The sequence below is a fragment of the Malus domestica genome, chromosome 04 (genome assembly GCF_042453785.1).
Source record: "Malus domestica chromosome 04, GDT2T_hap1".
NCBI classification, from domain to species: domain Eukaryota; kingdom Viridiplantae; phylum Streptophyta; class Magnoliopsida; order Rosales; family Rosaceae; genus Malus; species Malus domestica.
The window spans coordinates 22,559,173-22,578,483 of NC_091664.1; the positions used below are offsets into that span (position 1 = coordinate 22,559,173).

Consider the following 19,311-nt stretch of genomic DNA (forward strand, 5'->3'; position numbering starts at 1 on the left):
AATTGTCGTCATTCCAAAAACCAAAGGAGATGATACACTTGTTTTTCTTCCTTGTCTCGTAACGTAAACGTATCCGTATCTCATCAAACTATCTACTCTTAATAAACACATTATCATAAACAATTGATTATGTAACAGGTTTTCTCGCATGTACCAACAATGTTATGTTAAAAAACAAATTAATCACATGGTTTATGTATCTGTATTAGTATTTGTGTTAACAAATTAATCACCCTTAACGGTTATATAATAAGTCACTTTATGCAATCTATGTGCAGAATCTCTACCTCTCATAAACACTTTATTTTACACCAGTAATATGGCAGACTTTCTTGCGTGATCGTTCTTGGTTGTGTAGAAATCGACTAATATTGTTGGAGCACAAGTCAAAATTCCAATGCTTAATTACTGGTGTGCCCCCTATAGTGTTTGGGAGTCCGACTTTACCTCCTGAAACTTATTGTGATTCAACTTGTCTTCTTAAACATGTAAATGTGTCACACTTTAATCTATGCTGTCATTTTGTTTAAGTTTTCCATCCATGTGGCAAAAACGAGAGGACCATTTTGCCTTCCATCCTCGTAGGTTCATGTACTTAACAAAGATGGTTTACCCTGTCCCCATGGTTCCCACTGATTTTGGTAAACGTTGAAGGGGTGACGCTAGAATTTGGTTCTTGTGTCTTCTCTTATCCCCTTCGCTGTTTGATAGTGCTGTTTGTTTGTTGGTCTCGTGGTAGGCTTTCTTGTAACTCTTTGGCTTGTAGCCCTGGTAATATATTTTCAGTTTCCCGAAAAAAAAAAACAAAATCAGAGTACACAGTCTCTTCTTCTTCACTCCTCTAGTTCATTTCACTTATCCTTAATCTTGATAAAATCAGGATCATCTCTACCTTCAAAAGTCATATCTTTTAGGCACAAAGAAAGACCAATTAGGCCAAATGCTGTCACACATCATATCGATTGTCAATAAAGTTTGTTTAAGGCCAATATTTGTCACCACCAACTGACATCAATTCAATTGTTTGCCAACATTTTGTAACAGAATAATTGAAGCCCTATTTTCTTTCCCTCCTGGGTCCCTTGTCAACTTGTGAAACAAGGTGATCATGTGAAGAGTATAAACTGATGGGGACTAAACAGAACGTAAAGGGGTGGGTTTGGTTTCAATTGATTTGGTTTTTTTGTCAAAAAATTGAAACCAAACCTAAACTATTGTTTGATTTGGTTTCTGTTCGATTTTCTTCAGTTTAACATTGCCTTGGTTTTTTACGGTTTGATTTGGGTTCGGTTTGGTTTTTTTTATAGACATGAAATTCAAATTTGTTAAAACTTCATTTGCTCACTAACCTGCTCGCTCATTTGTTTGTTGAAGAGATTTCAAGTCAAGTGATAAAACTAATCAACATGTTCATAATCTTCAACTCGGCTTCTGAAATTTAATTTACTGGTTTTTTTTGTTCTTTCCAAGATTTAATGTAGTTTCATAAAACTTTCAGCACCAAAGTAAGAAAAATAAATTAATTTCAACTCATCATTTGACATATAATAGTTCACATTATATTAAAAGGAAAAAACTCAAACTGAATAAAAGGTGGCCGAAGTCCAAACAGATATCTGATAAGATGAGAACGAACTGCATCATCTTGGGTTAAATACCTAGAAAAATGACGTCTGTTAAGGGTAATGGTTAGTTCGGTTCAATTCAGCTAAGTTTAATTTGGTTCGGTTTTTAAATCACTAAAATTGAAATTGAACCAATCAATTTTGGTTTGATTCAGTTTTTTAAATTTGGTTCAGTTTTTTCAGTTTGGTTCCTTCGGTATTCGGTCCAATTTTTTTCGACTTTCAATTTTTCGAACCACTCCTAAATAAACCCAATCTTGAATTTGAAAAAAAAACAATTAGATAGTAGTGCCCGGCCACGTTATTATATGCGCACCATTCACAAAAGCATAAATATTCTTGAAGTTTATTCTATTTAATTTTCCAGACATTCCATCTCATGTGAGAGCAGACCTAGTCACTTATTCTCAAATTGAGAGAGATTAGTGGGACTAAGATTTTCTCTCGTCCTCTTTCCATTCATTTCCATCTTCTCCTTTCATATTATCTTATTTTGTCTTTTTTTTGTTATAAAATATTAATATAAGATGTTAACGTAGTTTAATCGTAACCGTTCAAATAAGAGGGAAGGAAAATAGAGAAAAAAAGAGGGAAGAGAATCTTATTCAAGATTAGTGAGGAGTGATTAATAAGAAAGAAATGTTGTATACATGAGCTGATCTCCATTAGTTTGCTTGACTTTCTCGACCCCACTGAAGAAACAAAGCAAAACGGACATTGAATTGACCACTAATCCACTCTCTTGAAGAAGAAAAAAACAGAGAGAGAGGAAAAAATCATGACTTTGCAGAAGAAAAAGGCCGTTTCCTTTTCGTTTTTGCATATTCTTTTCTGCAAAACAAAACAGAGTCACTCACACTCTCTGAAACTCTGACACTCACACACCAAAAGTGAGAGACACACATTCACACTGATTAATTAACAATTTAGCAATAATAATCATCTTAAACACTAATTAATATATATATATATTATTTTTATTTTTTATTTTTAAATATTTTTGTACTTTGATAACACTGAACTTGCTGGGAGCAGCTAGTAGGACTGAGAGCGCCTGAGAAATGAATCAGCTTTGGATCCAGAACTTTACTCTCTGAAGATTCAAAGACTGAACCCTCCTCTGTTTTCCTCTGTTTCTCTCTGTTTGATGTCCACCGTCTGATCATCTGACTTTCCCACTCCCACACTCGCTCTCCGACGCTCGATCTCAAATGGGAGCCCGCTGCTCCAGATTCTCCCTCTGCTGGTTCCACTCCCACCTTAAACCCACCGTCCTCGAATCTTCCGAACTGGGTAACCGGCCCCTTCTTCTCTGTTTTCCATTTATGTTTTTTTGAGCTTCTGAGTGTGATTCGGACAATTCGGTCGCTGTTTTGTTGCAGACAATGGGGGCAAAAGCGACAAAAGCATATGGCCGACCTTCACGGAGTACAGCCTCGACCAAATGAAAGCCGCCACGTCTGGCTTCGCCTCCGACAACATAGTCTCCGAGCACGGCGAAAAAGCTCCCAACGTTGTCTACAAGGGAAAGCTCGACAACGGCCGGTTAATTGCCGTCAAGCGATTCAACAAGCTCGCCTGGCCCGACAATCGCCAATTCCTAGTCCGTCAAACTCAACCCTCCCTCCACTTCTCAACATTTCGATAAATCCCAGTCCCAGATTTTTTTGTTTTCTGGAAAAATAAGGAAAGATCGAATATTTTTGTTTGCAGGAGGAGGCGAGGTCGGTGGGGAGCCTGAGGAGCGAGAGGCTGGGGAATCTGATCGGATGCTGTTGCGAAGGGGAGGAGCGGCTGCTGGTGGCGGAGTTCATGGCGCACGAGACGCTGGCGAAGCACCTGTTCCACTGGGAGAGCCAGCCGATGAGGTGGGCGATGAGGCTGAGGGTGGCGCTGTATCTGGCTCAAGCTCTCGATTACTGCAGTGGGAAAGGTCGTGCCTTGTATCATGATCTCAATGCCTACAGGGTTTTGTTTGATCAGGTAGATTATAAAGTCTTCTGTTTTTTTGAATTGGATTGATTTTTGTTTTTTAGGGGTTAATCTATTATATTTTTCGGTTTTAATCGAAAAGTAGGGGATGCAACACGAGGACTTCCCGCGAGGTTGTGAATCGCGGGTTTATCTGTTTTTATTGTTTACCATTTGGGTTTTTTGACTTGGTACACAGGATGGTAATCCCAGGCTGTCATGCTTTGGCCTCATGAAGAATAGCAGGGATGGCAAGAGTTACAGTACGAACTTGGCTTTCACTCCTCCTGAGTATCTCAGGACAGGTATGATCACTTCGATTGAAATGCTTGCGGTTTTAGAAAGTATTAGCGACATTATGCTTTTGAATTTAGTAACAGACACCACATGTGAAGACTCATTTGCTTACAACTGAATTCGAAGTTGGGGAATCAATTCGCTGAATTGGGAATTTGTGTATTGAAGAGTTAATTAACAAGCTTTTTGTGCCGCCTTTATTCTTATTAAGAATAAGATTTTCATCAGCTCCTTTCAATAAAATTCAATGTGAGAAGGATGCCAAGTTGTACATTGGATCATTGGTGAAGCACATGGAAACCGGCATTACATATTTGATTTTTTCCCCCATGCCTTGTTACGAATTCCATTGGGTTTCAAGCTTTCAATATGTTCAGAAGGTACTATAACTTCATAAATGTACATGTGCTTTGGTTGGCAGGTAGGGTGACGCAAGAAAGTGTAATTTACAGCTTTGGAACGTTGTTGCTTGATCTTCTAAGTGGCAAACATATTCCCCCCAGCCATGTGAGTTCTATGGCGATTATTCTTTACAATGATGTTTCACGATATATATAGTAGTGGGGAATCGTGGGACAAAAAAATAAAATTCTCATTGGAATGAAAATTTATTCTTGAGTTTGTTTGGATACCTAATAGCAAGCTTGGGTCACAGAATCTTTGCATAAATATGCACTGTGTTTGGCAAAAGAAAAATGAAGATATAATTTATTTTAGTAGCTATTGGTAAATTTCCCCTAAATACCCTTTTCTTTGTTTCATTTGATCTCAAGTAGTTATGGATTCTTTTGTAGCTTTGTGTTTGGTTAATAATACTGGTAAGCTGTTCACTCTCCTATCGCTAATACTTTTTTGCTTCAAAAGTTGGTCCTTGGTGATTGCAGAAGTAAACTGAAGAAGGCTAACCATTATTAACACCCATAAGACCCTTTGTTTTATGACTCCAAATGTTGGTTTGAGTATCAAATTAGGGGTGACCATGTTTGCATGTCTTGTTTGAAGGCGCTAGATCTAATTCGCGGCAAGAATTTCCTGATGCTAATGGATTCTGCTTTGGAGGGTAATTTCTCAAATGATGACGGAACTGAGTTAGTACGCTTAGCTTCCCGTTGTCTGCAATATGAAGCTCGTGAGCGGCCAAATGCAAAGTCCCTCGTCACTGCTCTCATGTCACTTCAGAAAGAAACAGAGGTAAGGATTCCATCATTATTGTTAGTGTGTATCTCACATATTTCACATAATCTCGTACAAATATTAGGTCTAGGTTCTTACTTTTCCTCATAATTCACTACACCCCTTAAACATATAAATAGACTTTCTCTTGTACATGCATTATTACTCACTCACAACAATGCATAATTTCCTATTTCTTTCTTTTGTGTCCCTATTCTAACGTGATATCAGAGTCACCAATTAATGGCTTATACTAATTTGTTAGCTCATACCAGCCATCACTGTCACCGCTGCTGATCTATATTGCAGCCAACCATCACTGTCACCGCCGGTGATCTATATTGCAGCCAACCATCTCTGCACACCATCTATATTCCTCCTCTCTTTAATCCGAAACTTTGTTAGTCAAATCAGTTTGACAGTATCTCCATTTACGTATAGTAAGAATTTGGAGCTAACCTGTGTCCAGATTATTATATATATGAAATGTGAGGAATATATCATTAACAACTTCTGATACTCAGGTGATACACGAGAAACCATCTTGAGCCTACTTGTATAAACAAACTAGATATAGGTTAGAGGCGTTAGACCCTGACTTGAAAAAGATGCTATTGTAATATCTGACATGTATGGCTGAGATATTTCACATTATAATTAACCTAGAGTCCTAGACATGAGTTAGGTTTATATTCTTCTAAACTTGCATCGTCTCTGGTACCATTGTATTAGTTCGCAATCCCTAAGCCTATAAGTAGGCTTCCTCTTGTACGTTATTACCAACTTCAACGTACAGAATACTATCTCTTTCTCTTATGTTATTCTTAAAGGGGAGGTGTTATTGGCACTCCAAACAAGTCATTTTGCAGTCCTCATAAGTTTATTTTTGTTTCTGAATATAGAAAGTTTCGAGTGCACAATGACTTTTTTGGAGTGCCAATAACATCTCCCTTCTTAAAAATGTTTACCTGTTTTAGTATTGATAAAACCCGTAGCTTTTTATTGAGACTAACCACATTTCTTTTTCAACTTTAAAAAACAGATGCAGGGAAGGAAATTTTATGCTTAAAGTGAAATTTAATTTCCCCCTCATCAATTGTGGGCATGGCATTGTTAATGCTAGCCTGCCATTTAAGAGCTTTAAGTTTGCTTGTGAAGAGTATAATTTCTCATTGCATAGTTTTCGAGCAGGTTGCATCACATGTTTTGATGGGTATTGCACATGAAAGCGCATCCTCAACGCAGCCATTGGCATTAACACCCTTTGGAGAAGCTTGTTTGAGAATGGATCTCACTGCCATACATGAAATATTGGAAAAGAATGGATACAAGGATGATGAGGGGATTGCTAATGAGGTATGTTACTGTATGTCCTGTACTCAGTTCTTTTAACTGTGATCTGTGATATTTGATAAAAAAAGATAGTGTGCGCGTGTTTGAAGTATGACCAGCAAGAAGCGCTTGTTTTAAATACAATTATTCCTCATAGTGCTAATTCTGCTTGAGATATTTGGCCCTGCAGCTTTCTTTCCAGCTGTGGACTAATCAAATGCAGGAGACTTTGAATTCTAAGAAGAGTGGAGATTCTGCTTTTCGAGCTAAAGATTTTACAACTGCGATTGATTCCTATACACAAGTGAGTTTCTGTTCAGGAATAATTTTAAACTGGTCTGCACAATCCATGCTTCTCGCCAGTTCCGTAACTTAAAGACATTGCAACTTTCAAAAACTGGCCTTGTATCTAGATTATTTTATTTTATTTTTCAAGAATGCACACTTACAGTTTAGTAAGCCTCAGAATCTGATAGCGGTATCATACTTCGTTAATTTCTGAACTGTTTCTGTGCGTACATTGTTGATCATATGATATAAGTTGTCAGACAGTTTGTCTTATACACAATGCTATTGAGAAAGATCAGGAGAATAGCATTGAGGGTGTCTGTTAGGAATTTAGAACTTGTCCCATCAACGCTGATTTATGTTTCTACCCTTCTGATTTCTTTTGTAGTTTATCGACGGCGGGACCATGGTATCACCCACGGTGTATGCTCGGCGCTGCCTCTCTTACCTGATGAGTGAAATGCCACAAGAAGCTCTGGGGGATGCTATGCAAGCCCAGGTAGTTTCTCCCGAGTGGCCGGCGGCTTTGTACCTTCAAGCAGCTTGCCTCTTCAGCCTTGGCATGGATAATGATGCACAAGAAACACTCAAAGATGGCACAAATTTGGAAGCCAAAAAGAACAAAACTTGAAGTGTATAGCCTCATTTTTCTTTCTTTCTTTTCTTCTATACCTCCGTTAACATCCGGGCGACGCTTTTTCCTCCGTTTACATCCCGGCGACGCTTATATTAGTAGTCGTTTGTTTAGCCTTGTATCTATTCTTTATTGTCATGATTTGGGTATTTGAAGGCTTTAAGCTTTGCTTGCTTCAATTCAGGATTTCTTGGAAGATTATTCTGTTGGTTTTGATAATTTTTGTTTCTGGCCTCCCTTATTTTTATTTGGTTATTCAAGCATTTGTATTCACATGTGTTCTTACTAGAATGTGTGTAAAATTCTCCGATTATTGACACCCCTGCAAACGAGTATTGGAATTATTTTGATTCTCGACTTTCCCGTGTTTACTAAAACATGAGTTATTGAGTTATTTCAATTCTTGAGTTCTCGTGTTACTACACATATGGACCAAATGCGAAGTTGGTTCGGTGTCGAATACCGAAGAATTTATGAGAATTTTGAAAGCTATTGTAGGGGGCCGGCACGAATGACCTTTCCTCCTCTAGCATTATTGAACCAAAGGCCGATGTTTTTCCTCAATTTTGACAACACCATCGCTTGATCGCCGGCGAAGTGTCCAATTTGCTAAGCATTGACGTAACTACGACCATGCTGAGTCTCTTCTGGGGTGGGCTATGAAGAAAACACTTCTGCCCAGAGGGAGTGGGCTATAGACTAGCCAAACCGCCTCAGGCGCCTAGGCGACTTGGGCATTTGAATTCTTTTTTCTTTAAAAAAATAGTCCAAACACAAAACGACGTTGTTTTGGGACTGGATTTTTATAAAATTCATGCTAATTTTATGTTGCTACTTAGTTTCTACTAGTTTATTATGACTTCATGATGTGAATTAGAGATAATAAGTGGGGTGAATCCGTGACACCACTTTTTTATATAACTTTTGACAGACATTTTTGTCGGACTCACTTCGTAATGTATTTTAACAATATGAACGCCTATCTTTTAGAACATCATTCATAGATCATCATTTCGAAAAGATAGACAAATCCAAAACCATTAAGATATTCATTAAGAAAATAGACGAATACGGTTCTACAAAGAAATCCTAATCCTTAATCCAGAGGTTATATGGTTTCAGATTTAGGTGAATTTTGGTAGACATGATTTTTGAGGAATGATCTAAAAGATAAACGATTCCAATTGTTGAAATACATTAGAGAGTGAGCCTTACAAAAATGTGTGTTAAAAGTTGTGTAAGAAAAGTAGTGACATAGATCCATCCTCATAATAATAAAGGAAAACTAATTAAAAGTTCAAAAAAATTTCCTTTTTAATTCCTTGGCCTGCTTGCTTGATTGTTTTACAAGGTATTATCTCTCTCACACACACACACACACACACACACACACACACATATATATTAAGTATTATACTACCGTGAGCCTATCGCTTAAGACAAGATTTCCATGAAATGCTTTGGTTTTGTCTTCGCCTTTTAAAACATTGTTTGAGACAAATTGAGCGGCTCCGCACAGTAAATCTCTGCGAAAGAATTGATATCAATTCCTTCCTCCCTTCTCCTAATTCATGACTTGTTCGTACCATAAACATGCCATATAGGTTTGCCGAGCAACATATAGTAGTTGAACTTGATGGCGTGGTTGGATAGAGAGTATGATCCAAGAGCAATGAAGCAATTTTACAATTTTACAATTCAATTCAGCAATTCTCTCTCTTGAGAGAATACCATATCCTCTGGCCAAATGAAAAAAAGAAAGATATATTTTACATAATTATATATAGGGTTAGGATCGAGGGACACATTTTTTGACACATAAAACGCCTTGAAGAGAAGACCCGAAAAAGCGAACTTATGAACAAGAAACACTCCAAGAGAAGTGGGCATGAAGCAATATATGATGTATTACTACTAATCTATATAAACGCTACAGATTTCGCAACTATGTGTTACTAATCATCCAGCAGATTCTGCAGCTTCTTTTTACACTTGTTTTTTCTTTTGATTATCCAAGTTTTCTCAACTCCTTGCTCGGAATTTCACGACGGAACGTTGAAGTGAAAGAGCCATGATATGACAAAAGCAAATACCATGCAGGCAAGAAGGAAGTTGAGGAAGCGGTGACCGTGCCAGAAACTTCGAGTCTCTGTGGAGGCCCCTGGGGCTGCAACTGCAGCTGTTGCTGAGGCAGTGCTGGATTCGTTTGACTGCTCAGTGAACTCGATGTCATTTGGCCCAACGACGTTGCGCGCAACTGACTGGCATATCTCACAGGTCCTGGAAAACATGGAGTGGAATTAATATATTAACCTAATGGTTTTCGTTTATGAATAACAATTCCAAACGCAGTAGATATGAGTGAATGTATGAAGTTAAAATGAATTTAACAGAAATAAGTAAACAAACCAAGATTAATCTCTATGGCCTGAAGAAAAGCAAATTAAGCGCAGAAACCTACAAGGGAATCAGAAGGCAACGTCCTACTTGTACTTATAACATGACAAATTGGCCAAAACAACCTCATATTCTGCTACGAATGTTAGAAGGCCACAATGGTAACGCTCACACTTCGCAGACGTGAGATATAGTTTAAGATGCAAAGGAAGGAGTGTAACACGACGCACATCATATGTGAGATCATATTGCACGGCTTTTACAAATATACGATAAGATTTCATAAAATCCCGTCAGATTCAAACATCGAAATTATCAATTTCATACGAAGTATCTGCCACCATTATCAGAGCATCACCAGGACATGTGCGATCAATGTGATATAACAGTGGCTGCCAATGGGGATTAAAAGTGGCAATGCCACCACACATCTTACTGTCAGCATCAATGCAGCCATTGCTAATATGTAAGTGACACCCATATAATCGAGAGATTCTCTCGCGGAACTAAGTTTTAGTACCAATGACTTCATTATTCAATAAACGTTTGCCATGTATTCAAAAAGTGCACGACCCATCCAATGAACAATCATCACATGGTGAAATAGTGATACATGGCAATCTGCCAAAAGCTCGATTAGTTATACATCTATCGTACTCGAAATGTATATGAAAAGAGATTCATCACTAAGCATGCTGGATGAATAGGAAATGTGGATATGAACACAGTAAATATCAATTATTTAGTGCGTCGGCCGACAAAAGCTTTTGCAAAAGATTAAATCTAATTGGAAAAATCAATAAGATGTCAAATCCCCACTTTCATAAAAGAGAAAGAGAATCACAGAGGAGCAGAGATTCTTAAACTTGGACGAAAGACAGAGCTGTAAGGAAGTCTAGTTTGTACACATTTCAATGCTTTCACCTTTTCCTTTACTTTGTCTTGTCCATTGCCCTCTTTTAGAGGAGGGATCCTCTTCATATCTTTTCCACCAAATCTATCAATTCGGGTTCTTGAAATTTGATCAAACGGTTAAAGTTAATATAATTTTTAAAGAAGGTCCCTGTTTTTAACCGTTGGATCAAATTTCAAAGATCCGGATTGATAGATTTGGTGGAATAGATCTGGGGATCCCTTTCCCTTCTTTTAATATCATCTTCCTTTTTTTCTCGACATAATGATATCCTAAATTCACGAACTACGTATCTCCTATCTAGAGCCGTTCTATAGGTCATCCAACTATTACTAGACTTACTTCGACATTAAGAATCGGGTAAATCTCGATCAATTAAGGGCTAATTAGCTTATCAAATCATAAACTTTATCAAATCAAAGATATAAACTTTGCATAATGCTAAAAAGTAAAAAGTAAAGACCAAGGTTCTATCTTCGATTCTCTCTTCCGCCTAAGCGGGTTAGCCAACGATTTACCGACAGGACTCGAAATTTAATATATATATATATATATATATATATATAAAGGTCGTACCCAGTGCACAAGGCTCTCGCTCTCGCTTTACGCAGGGTCTGGAAGAGGTGAATATCGGCTAGCCTTACCCCCATTTATGGAGAGGCTGCTCCCAAGTCTCGAACTTGAGACCTACCGCTCATGGACGAAGGCACTTTCCATCGCACCAAGTGCGACCTATATATATATATATATATATATATATAAAACAGATATAAATTTACTTACTTGTTGCCCCTAATCTTGAACCACGTATCAGCACAGTTCTTGTGGGCAGCAGCCAAATCATCCTTGCAAGAACAACCCAATTCAATCGGAGCTCCGGATTCGTGGCTGTTACTCTCCAAACCCAGATGACAAATCCGACAATCTCTCTCTACTCTATCCAAATGAACCTTAATTTCCGGCACCCCAATCTCAATTTCGACAACCTCGACCGAACTGTCCGAAACAGACGAGGCTCTCCGAGAATCCGACACCACGCCGAGCTGAGGATCAGAGACAAAAGCGAAATTGTACTCATCGTTGGAGCCGCCATTGGTCGAGAAGAACTGAGAGTAACACGACCCGTCGTCTGCGTCGGAGAAGCAGACGCTGCCGCCGCCGTCGGCGCTTCCGGAGAAGGAGCGGCGGTGGGTTCCTTGCTCTAAATCGACTTGGGACATGTTCGGAGGTTAAAATTTAAAAAACCCAGAAGCTGAAACTCCGCCGGAAGGCAAAGAACAGAGCATTCGGGCATTAAAGTTTGGAGCTTAGGGGGGTTTCGAAAACTATTGAAGAAATATTTGATGGAATTTGAGGATTTAAGGAAGTGGGTTTTGTTGGATTAGGTGAACTTCGACTCCATTAAGATTGTTTATGTTGGAAATTTGTTACCAACAAAATTAAATGCACCCAATAAAGTTTGATCAGTTTAAGGACAAAGGTTTAGGCTTGCAAGCTTGAAGAATGTAGAGAGAGAAAGAGGATAGGGAGAGAGAGGTCTCAGAAAGCAAGAGTCATGCCTTAGAGAGCTGGGACTGAGTACCCCTCATGGAGGAGGAAGAGATATACAGAAAACGTACAGTGGGTGCACTGATTATTTCGGAAGAGAGATTTCCATTGGTAAAGACAACTTGAAATTTGAAAAAAGCAGTGATAAGTGGAAAAAAGAAAGAAAAAAAGAAAAAGTTGGTGGAATATTTGGTGTGCTATGTAATTTTATACCAATAATGCTAGATTAATTTTTTAAATTAAATTTAAGAATTATTTAATTTCTTATAAATAAAATATAAATACGTTAATTAATACTTTCTTAAAGAACAAGCTAAATACATTCATAAATTTGTATTTTAATTTCTAATTTAGAATAAAAAGTGGCTTTTCTTCCAGTTAGAAGAATGTTGGCTCTTTTTCTAAATCAAATTTTATATCAACTCATAAATCTTTGAGTCAATTACAAGGTCTTTTTCAAATTATTAATGATACCTAAATCAGATTAATTGTTTGATATAATACATTTCCTATTTCTAAACACAAATAATACATACATTTATTACAAGGGCAATGCTAGCAAACTTCTTAGAGCATATTTAAAGAAGATGTCAAATATAACATGTCAAAATTTTATTTGATGACTAATGTGGCAAATTAAATACAAGTGCTAAATTCTCTTTTTTTCTAATGGATGTGTCAAATATTTATTTTATTATTTTATTGAACCTAGAGTTACATTAACTATTAAAACATAATCAAAAATAGTTTTATTTTTTTATTCTATTGGTTGTTAATGGGACCCAGACATTAAAAATTAAATAAAATATATTTGACTCCTTTATTTGCTATAAAAAGGTAGCTAGAAAGTAAGGAGTCAAATGATTTACATGTCACATCATATATGACATATCCATTGGAGAACACTTAAATGTCTTTTAATTCTATTTGGCATATTACTTTTGCATTCTATCTTCTTGACTCTTCTTCACATCTTCATAATAAAGCTCATGTCAATGATCTAAATCCTTTATTTTTTAGATCATCATTTAAAGATCATATTTGCAAAAAAAATTAACTAAATACAAAATCAGGGAGTCATCTAACATTATCTAATAAATAGGTGAACAATATTTCTTACTTGAACTTTGAAATTTTGTCAACGTTAATCAAATAGTTAAACAATACTAATTTGGTTGATTTTTGTAAAATTAATCTTTAAAAGATGATGTAAAAGTTAGACATTCAGATTAACAAACAGCATTATAGGATTGAAAAAAACTGAAAAAATAAGAAGAGAAAATTCAAATAAAAGGATGGTTAGCATGTAATTAATACCTAGATAGTGATAATTTCTCGTCTCCTTAAAACGACCGATTTGCCAGGACAATTGTACAACAAATGAAGAAGAGATTTTTAATATGCCGAAATCAAGAATCGATACATTAACTGTCATAATATAACTAATTAAATAATTAAAAAATATTTTAATCAATTATATTATGACACTTGATATGCTATACGATTTGCCCGAGCATTGAAAAATTTTACCCAAATGAAGGCAAAGAATATGAGGATTCGTAGAAGATGAGGCGGCAATGTGTCAGAAACCACATCCCAATTATTTAATGCTTTCAGTTACCCATTACATACTTTAATCAGTGGCTGCTCCTTCTCCTAGAGTACAAAATAATTTTAGTACCTGCAACTGCAAGCAGGATTCTCTGTGCATCTCTCTCCTTTACCACTCTTTCATGCATGGATCATGGCCGTCTATTTTTAGGGAAACGTAACCGAACGACGAAATGGATGAAATGGATGAAATGGATGAAATCAGGGCCGTAGATTGTGGATACTAGCAGCGCTGCATCAACAATATTTATATCCCCTCGTTGTATTTTATAATTTTGTAGTTTTGGAATTTCCCAGTCATGATGCAGTTGACTGGAGGTGGGACCACCTCAAGGTCAGTGTCGCTTATGTAATATTGCCTTTGCGTGAGGAACAAAAAAGTACAATAAATTTACTATAAAAAATTAATCTTAAGGAAAAAGGAAAAAGGAGTGGAAAATTTGAAAAGAGCTACATTCCAATTCTGGTTGTTGCCTAAGATCCAACGAACCAAATCAGAATTGGTCTGCCCTTTAAATCTCCTTTCTCTTTTTCTTCTTTTTGGAAAGATTTGTAGTATCAAGTGCTACAATGCATCGTAGTAGAAGCAAAATGCTTTGTATCAAGTAGTCATTCTTCGTTATCTTCGATCTTTTGATAAGTTTTTGTGCCCGAAAACTTGTATAAGGCAACGAATAGATGAAACCAAAATACAAGAGTGCGAGATGGTTTGTTTTTTCAAACAGACAATTATATGGTACGGAATTTGCATCTTAAAACATGGTTGGCAAATAAAGAAAAATAAGTTACTAGCATATAAAGAACAAAACAATATTAAACTGTTAATTTCATCTCAACATCCTAATCATTACAAAGTTGACCAAAACAAAAATTCCAAGCATTACAAGGGGCAGTCTAAAATAATAGGAAATAGCCAAGCCACGAAACAAAGGACAGTTTGTGATTCGGTCAAGGAGTAAATTGAGGAGGAACTCCTCTTCAATCTTAACTAGCGAAACTCCTCTTTTCCTGTAATATGTTTTTGAGGTATTTGTTAGTTGATCCTCTGGGGAACTTGTATAGAGCGTCCAATTTTTTACCTGAACTTTAATTTTAGCCTACTATTCCTGAAGTTTATAATTGATCAATTTCTTCACTGAACTTTAACTTTAGCTGATTACTTCCTAATATTTTATAAATAGCCAATTCCCCCTCCCCCTAGCGTTTAGATTTTAAAATTTTTCATCCAAATTTTCATTGTTTTTGTTCTCATACAATTGTCATATATTGTCGACGTGATCAAAATGGATAGAAAGTTGATGAAATTTTTTAAAATCTAGCGTCAGGAAGAATTGGTTATTTATAAAAGTAAAATTAAAGTTAAGGGGGAAAAATGGACTAATTATAAAAATTCAAGGAAGTAATCAGCTAAAATTAAAGTTTGGAAGAAAATTGATAGCTCTATACAAGTTCGGGGAACAAATAAAGAGATATACCTATGTTTTCTTGTTGATAAACTTGATAACAAGGCAATAGGCGTTTGAACACAAAATCCCAAGTCCAGGAAAAAAATCCTTCACCGCTTGAGTTACAAATGTCGTAATTGCAAATATTGTAATGGAATAAAAAATATATATACTCTTGGAATCTCATTCTTTCTTCTACTTTTCTCTTTAGCTTTAATGTTCTTCGCTCCTTGTGTTGTGGGTCATCCTTTGATTCTTCCCTCTCATAACTGAAAACCTTTGTCTTCCAATGTCCACACTTACACGACAAATAATTAGTTAAACAAACGCACCATTTTGAATTGCTTTTATATCTCTCTCACATGTGATGCGAGTGTAGGTGGAACCGACCCACTTGCTCCATCTACAAATTGAAAGAGGAGCAAGTAATCCTTGAGGACAACGAGGAGGGTCATATGGTGGGCCTGCCCTATATCTAATATCTTACCCTTCACTGGGGCAGTTCGTCGACTCGACAGCTACACTACACTGAAAAAGGAGCCAAGGCTTGGAGGACACAGTCCAATATCCATCTTCTGGGGTCCTACAAGTGTTTTTACTTGTTTCATTGTTTCCCCTTCAAACTAGAGTCAGTCTTCCTAGCTATCCGTTTGGGTTGGACCATAACTTTGGTAGGGCTGACTGACTAAAACAACTCTTACGTTCAGTATGATCAACTTGGAGTCGGGTGTGATCAAAATACAGGGGTCCTATGTATTTGTGAGAGGTGGAATACCGAGGCTCGGTTGGACCAGGGTGAGGTCAATTGAACTTTTTATTTGAGTTGTACATGTTCTTGGGTTGTAGAGGTGACCTGGTCCTCGCAATCAGACCTAAGAACATCTTCTTGGGTTGGTATTAGGAAAGAAGAGATATCTTAAACAAAATATCACATGTCAATAGTTTAACTTCACGTATGAGATTTTGTACCCATAAATCTGAATAAACGCTCATGGCAAGTAATGAAATGTCAAAAAGAACTTGAGTTTTGAGGATGCTGTTAATGTATGCAAACTAGCTTTTCATATGTCAGAAATCTGGAAAATAAACAGCAGCTACAAGGGAGATTGATAGGGTTTTATGGTTATACAACCAATAGAAACAATGAAACATATTTTCTGAGCCAACAGCAGCTACAAGGGAGACAGTTTCTTGAGTTGAAAAGAGTTGCTTCAAATTCTCTTCAGCTAAATAACCACATGCATATGGTATTAACGAAGAGAAGAAATGCCACACCTTTCAACTGGATTAACAGTTATTGAAAGTTTATTGAGGAAAAAAATTGACCTCTCGTTTCTCCATGACTCTTAGAGTAGTGACGATTCTCAGACTGGGAAACAAGTATCTTCATTGATCCTACTTGATTAAGTGGTGACAGAAACTTGAATCCCCTGCTTTAGATTGTAGTTGTAGAACATTCTGTGCACCAGTCTTAGGTTGATAGTACATTGGTCTTCATGCCCATTCGCCTATCGTTTCTCTCTTCAACAGGAAAAAGATGATTCGTTCTACTATCCTCAAAACGCCGCATTTGTCCTTGAGACTCATGAGTCGTTATTCTACCAGCTGCATCACCCATTCCTCTTACACTGTTATTCTCCAACCCACTTTTAAGCCAAGCAAGGTTACTTATATCTGTGGCAATTGCAGCCAATTCGAAACTTGGAAACAAGGGAGGCTCGGAGAATTCCACGAATTCTGGCCCCAACAACGAGTTTTGAAAGTTCATACCATTCTGTGCACAGCAGCAACCATGGGCACACTGATCAGGCACTGAGAGCTCACCATAAACTCCTTTGAGAAATTTACTGATACCAACATCTAGTTTTGATTCTCGAACAAGAGGTCCTTGCGCTGGAATCGGCCTTGGGAATGATGATTCAAGCTCCTGGCTATTTGATTGGTTGTATACACTAAAAGCACTGATCCGTGCCACTGGTCTGAAAAGATTAGGCTGTTCGGTGGCTTCATGACTAAACTGAACCTCTGATGACCCATTGTATTCATCTTGATCATCCATATGCTGAAAAGAACTGACTTCTCTTCCTTCCATAGATTTAGATGAATTGACGTCCCCATACGAGAAGGTCTCTTCAGATGATCCTTTTGTTTTGTCTAAGCTAACATCTTCAACCATATTACCAGATTCTAACTTTATTTTCTCAGGGTCCATGCACCGGCGCTTTAATGTGGAATTCCAATGGTTTTTTATGGCATTATCAGTCCTCCCTGGTAGAAGCCGAGCAATTGCAGCCCATTTGTTTCCGTGGACTGCATGGGCTGCAACTATCATCCGATCCTCCGCATCTGAAACAATTCAAACCTATCAGCCTTCTTCTCCAGGAAGAATCATGTAGACATGAATTCATGACAAATGGGCTGGAATAGCCGAAGGAAGAAAGTGATAAAATTGAAATTATATGCTATCAGATTTCAACATAATGCACATTTCCACTAACCGAATATGTATATTACATGTAACAACTCAAATGTGCCTATTCTTTAGGTAGATTCCTCCTACTATACATCAACGTATTACACACGTCTTTTAGGTGGCTCAGCTACATCCGGTCAATTCCCCTAGATTCTTAGGCGCACATACAGTAGTTTAATTCAACAATGTACGATAAAGAGTGATGCATTCTAGAATTTTTGCTTTACGTAGTAAGAAAAATCCTAACAACATGTGAATAACAACAGTCCAATTTCGCTATCGATTGAATCAAAATCACGACCAAACAAAACATCACATGAAATTCTCCAAACAAATGGATGAAGAATCCTGTCGGAATCATGCTCAATGCGAAAAATTGAAGCTTGTTAACAATGTGCTCAAACGGATAATGCAAAAACCCAACTTGAAATTCAAATTGAAGCTTGTACAGAAACCCCTTAAAGTTAAACACTTGAAAAAAAATCCTAATTAAAAAGATGCAAAAGCAGCAAAACCCTCAATTCGAAATTCAAAGTTAGAAAAACATACATTTCATTAAAGAATTTCAGGGTTCAGTTCAGAACAAAGTATATTATACCAGTAAAGGGTTTGCGCTTGACGGCGGGGTCGAGCTGGTTGCACCACCGCAGGCGGCAGGACTTGCCGGATCGTCCGTCAATTCCTCGGGCGATCAAGCTCCAATTCCTAGCCCCGAAATTGCTCACCAACCGACTCAGCACCGCGTCTTCTTCCGGAGACCAAGGACCCTTCACGTTGTCCCGCCCCGATTTCCTACGGCTTCCGGCTCCGCCTCCCGCCGCAGCCTCTTCACCGCAATCTCCGCAGTCTCCGGCGTCTATTTCTACAGCGGCGGGGTCGTCGGCGACTTCCATTTCCATCTCTATCCTGTTTTATTTAGTTGGTGTTTGGAATTGGATCACAGTCACACTGCTCGTACTCGACTACCTACCTTACTTAACCGCAAGAGTAGACTACTAGTACTACTGTTGTTTCCGTTGACACGATAAAAGACAGCTCCCATGATTTCTACGACGGACAAGGATTGTCTGCCCTCCTTCTTCCCGTGCCCTCTCATGCCCTCCTGTTTGTGTGGTCACGATTAAGCCACGTCAATATTTTATATTACTATTCATTTTTGTCTTATTATCTCTATAAAAAAACAATATAAAATGTTGACGTAGCTTAACCGTGATCACACAAAACAGGAGGGCATGGGAGGGCACGGGAACAAGGAGGGCAAACAATCCTTGTCCTTCTACGACAGTTTCGAACCTCTCATGTGTCTTGTCCTAAATTTACCTTTGTGCACTCCGCGTAATTTTAAACTAAATTTGAAAATTAAATGATATATTATTAATAAAAAATAAGTATATTAATTAATATTTAAGTAATAATTTAATCATCAATCACCATATTATTTCACTTACAAACTGTGCTTTAAGAATCTGGTCTCCGTAGCATTCCCCTTTCAACTAGGGATGGGTGGATTGGGTTGCTTTTGGGACAAGACCGAAACGAAAACCGACTTGGTAGTTTGGCTAAAATTACAAACCGAAGCCGATCAAGTCTGGTCTAAAACCGAT

At 37.5% G+C, this 19,311-nt stretch overlaps 3 protein-coding genes across 4 annotated transcripts; 1 reads left to right on the top strand and 2 right to left on the bottom strand.

The window, feature by feature from the left end:
• Nucleotides 1-2,259: 2,259 nt before the first annotated feature.
• LOC103433543 (serine/threonine-protein kinase BSK6-like) lies at nt 2,260-7,539 on the top strand. 2 transcript variants are annotated; one of them, XM_070820638.1, is made up of 10 exons: nt 2,302-2,515; nt 2,661-2,918; nt 3,008-3,228; nt 3,339-3,608; nt 3,796-3,901; nt 4,315-4,400; nt 4,896-5,084; nt 6,258-6,422; nt 6,589-6,702; nt 7,075-7,539. In XM_070820638.1, the coding sequence occupies exons 2-10, from the start codon at nt 2,837-2,839 to the stop codon at nt 7,315-7,317; spliced, it is 1,476 nt and encodes a 491-aa protein (XP_070676739.1). In that variant the 5' UTR covers nt 2,302-2,515; nt 2,661-2,836; the 3' UTR covers nt 7,318-7,539. The 2 variants fall into 2 exon arrangements, with proteins under 2 accessions (XP_008370030.1, XP_070676739.1); XM_008371808.4 differs by having other exon boundaries at nt 2,260-2,918.
• Nucleotides 7,540-8,947: 1,408 nt separating this feature from the next.
• Nucleotides 8,948-12,357, bottom strand: LOC103433542 (uncharacterized). Its single transcript, XM_008371807.4, has 2 exons — nt 11,414-12,357; nt 8,948-9,600 (listed from the first exon to the last, which is right to left on the bottom strand). The coding sequence occupies exons 1-2, from the start codon at nt 11,848-11,850 to the stop codon at nt 9,363-9,365; spliced, it is 675 nt and encodes a 224-aa protein (XP_008370029.1). The 5' UTR covers nt 11,851-12,357; the 3' UTR covers nt 8,948-9,362.
• Nucleotides 12,358-16,318: 3,961 nt separating this feature from the next.
• Nucleotides 16,319-18,648, bottom strand: LOC103433541 (transcription factor MYB59-like). Its single transcript, NM_001328928.1, is given in 2 exon segments — nt 16,319-17,580; nt 18,306-18,648. Coding segments are annotated over 2 exon segments (1,176 nt in total). The 5' UTR covers nt 18,607-18,648; the 3' UTR covers nt 16,319-16,705.
• Nucleotides 18,649-19,311: the final 663 nt, after the last annotated feature.

Bases quoted from the DNA above. Each gene is read 5' to 3' on its own strand.
- LOC103433543 (XM_008371808.4), top strand. From the start codon at position 2,837: ATGGGAGCCCGCTGCTCCAGATTCTCCCTCTGCTGGTTCCACTCCCAC. The intron at 3,229-3,338 runs GTCCGTCAAACT...TTTTGTTTGCAG, and splicing joins CCGACAATCGCCAATTCCTA to GAGGAGGCGAGGTCGGTGGG. The intron at 4,401-4,895 runs GTGAGTTCTATG...TCTTGTTTGAAG, and splicing joins AACATATTCCCCCCAGCCAT to GCGCTAGATCTAATTCGCGG.
- LOC103433542 (XM_008371807.4), bottom strand. From the start codon at position 11,850: ATGTCCCAAGTCGATTTAGAGCAAGGAACCCACCGCCGCTCCTTCTCC. The intron at 9,601-11,413 runs GTAAGTAAATTT...CATGTTTTCCAG, and splicing joins TTCAAGATTAGGGGCAACAA to GACCTGTGAGATATGCCAGT.